Here is a 1,027-nt window from a genome sequence, read left to right as displayed (position 1 = left end):
GAAGACAAGTGTACTATTCGCATAAACTTGACCATAACGATACCTACGTGCATTTACTTGGGTTGTTCAGGACGCAGCGCACGGGAAATGTTGGTAGAAGTGGTTGGCAATGGGGTAGTGGCACGGAAACAAAAAAAAAAATACTGTGGCAGCTAGGTGGCAGTCGGGCAGGTGGCAGGGAAACTTTGGCAGAGGTTCTGTGACTACGGTTTGGGAGGGAAGTGAGATTGTTTTGGACAATGTGAATATTGGCAGGGAAAAATTGAGCATTAAGTAGACATGGGTGATACGTTGCGGGGAACGCTGGCAGGTGAAAAATCGCGACAGGGGAGCTTCCCTGCTAAATTAGCAGTGAGACTTCCCCGTGTTGGGGGAGCCAAAAAAGGTGGCAGTCGTAGCGAACTATGCGGTGTCGGTGTGGTGTTGGAAATTTCATTTTGGTTTATTTTTGTTCAACTGATTTTTTTTAAAAGATACAATCGCGATGCGCCAAGGGGGAATTTTGAATATATAGTATTAATGGGCCCGTCAGCTTTTTTTGGGGTGAATAAATTCAATCCCCTTTTATTAAACCCCTTTTGGGGTTTAGTGAAGCCATATATTTTTTTTTTTTCCACCATATGACAAATAATAACAGCCAGATAACATTACGGACACCCAATGGGAGTATTTTATTTTTTTTTTTTATAAATTTACGGTGTAAAATTACCTTTAAACCCATTTTCTATCTCTTTTCTGTGTGTCTATCGCTCTAAATCCCCTTTTCCGTATCGTTTAAAACATCTATCTCTATCTCGAATTACATGAATATTTTACAGCAGGTCAATGTCGCAGATTTTGACCCCCCAGTCTGAAAAGAGAATTATGACAGAACAATATTTTGTGTTGGATTTTGTTAATTTTGAAGAAACAGATGTTTCAGCACCCAAAAATTTTCTTTTCAAATGTTTAGAATAGTTTTTATCCAGAAGTTGTCCGAATAGATATTGTGAAAAAAATTTTTTTTTTACTTCTAACGAGGGGGAAG

At 39.0% G+C, this 1,027-nt stretch overlaps 1 protein-coding gene across 1 annotated transcript in view; it reads right to left on the bottom strand.

Moving 5' to 3' along the window:
• Positions 1-1,027, bottom strand: part of LOC119594885 — a 5,305-nt gene that overhangs the window by 2,757 nt on the left and 1,521 nt on the right. The window contains exon 2 of the mRNA XM_037943959.1: positions 145-203. Within this exon, the coding sequence (XP_037799887.1) occupies positions 145-203 (59 nt within the window). The remainder of the gene's footprint in view (positions 1-144; positions 204-1,027) is intronic.

The sequence above is a fragment of the Penaeus monodon genome, chromosome 34 (assembly GCF_015228065.2).
Source record: "Penaeus monodon isolate SGIC_2016 chromosome 34, NSTDA_Pmon_1, whole genome shotgun sequence".
NCBI lineage: Eukaryota > Metazoa > Arthropoda > Malacostraca > Decapoda > Penaeidae > Penaeus > Penaeus monodon.
Note: the sequence above shows the minus strand (reverse complement) of the source record. Positions and strands in the feature narration are given on the sequence as shown.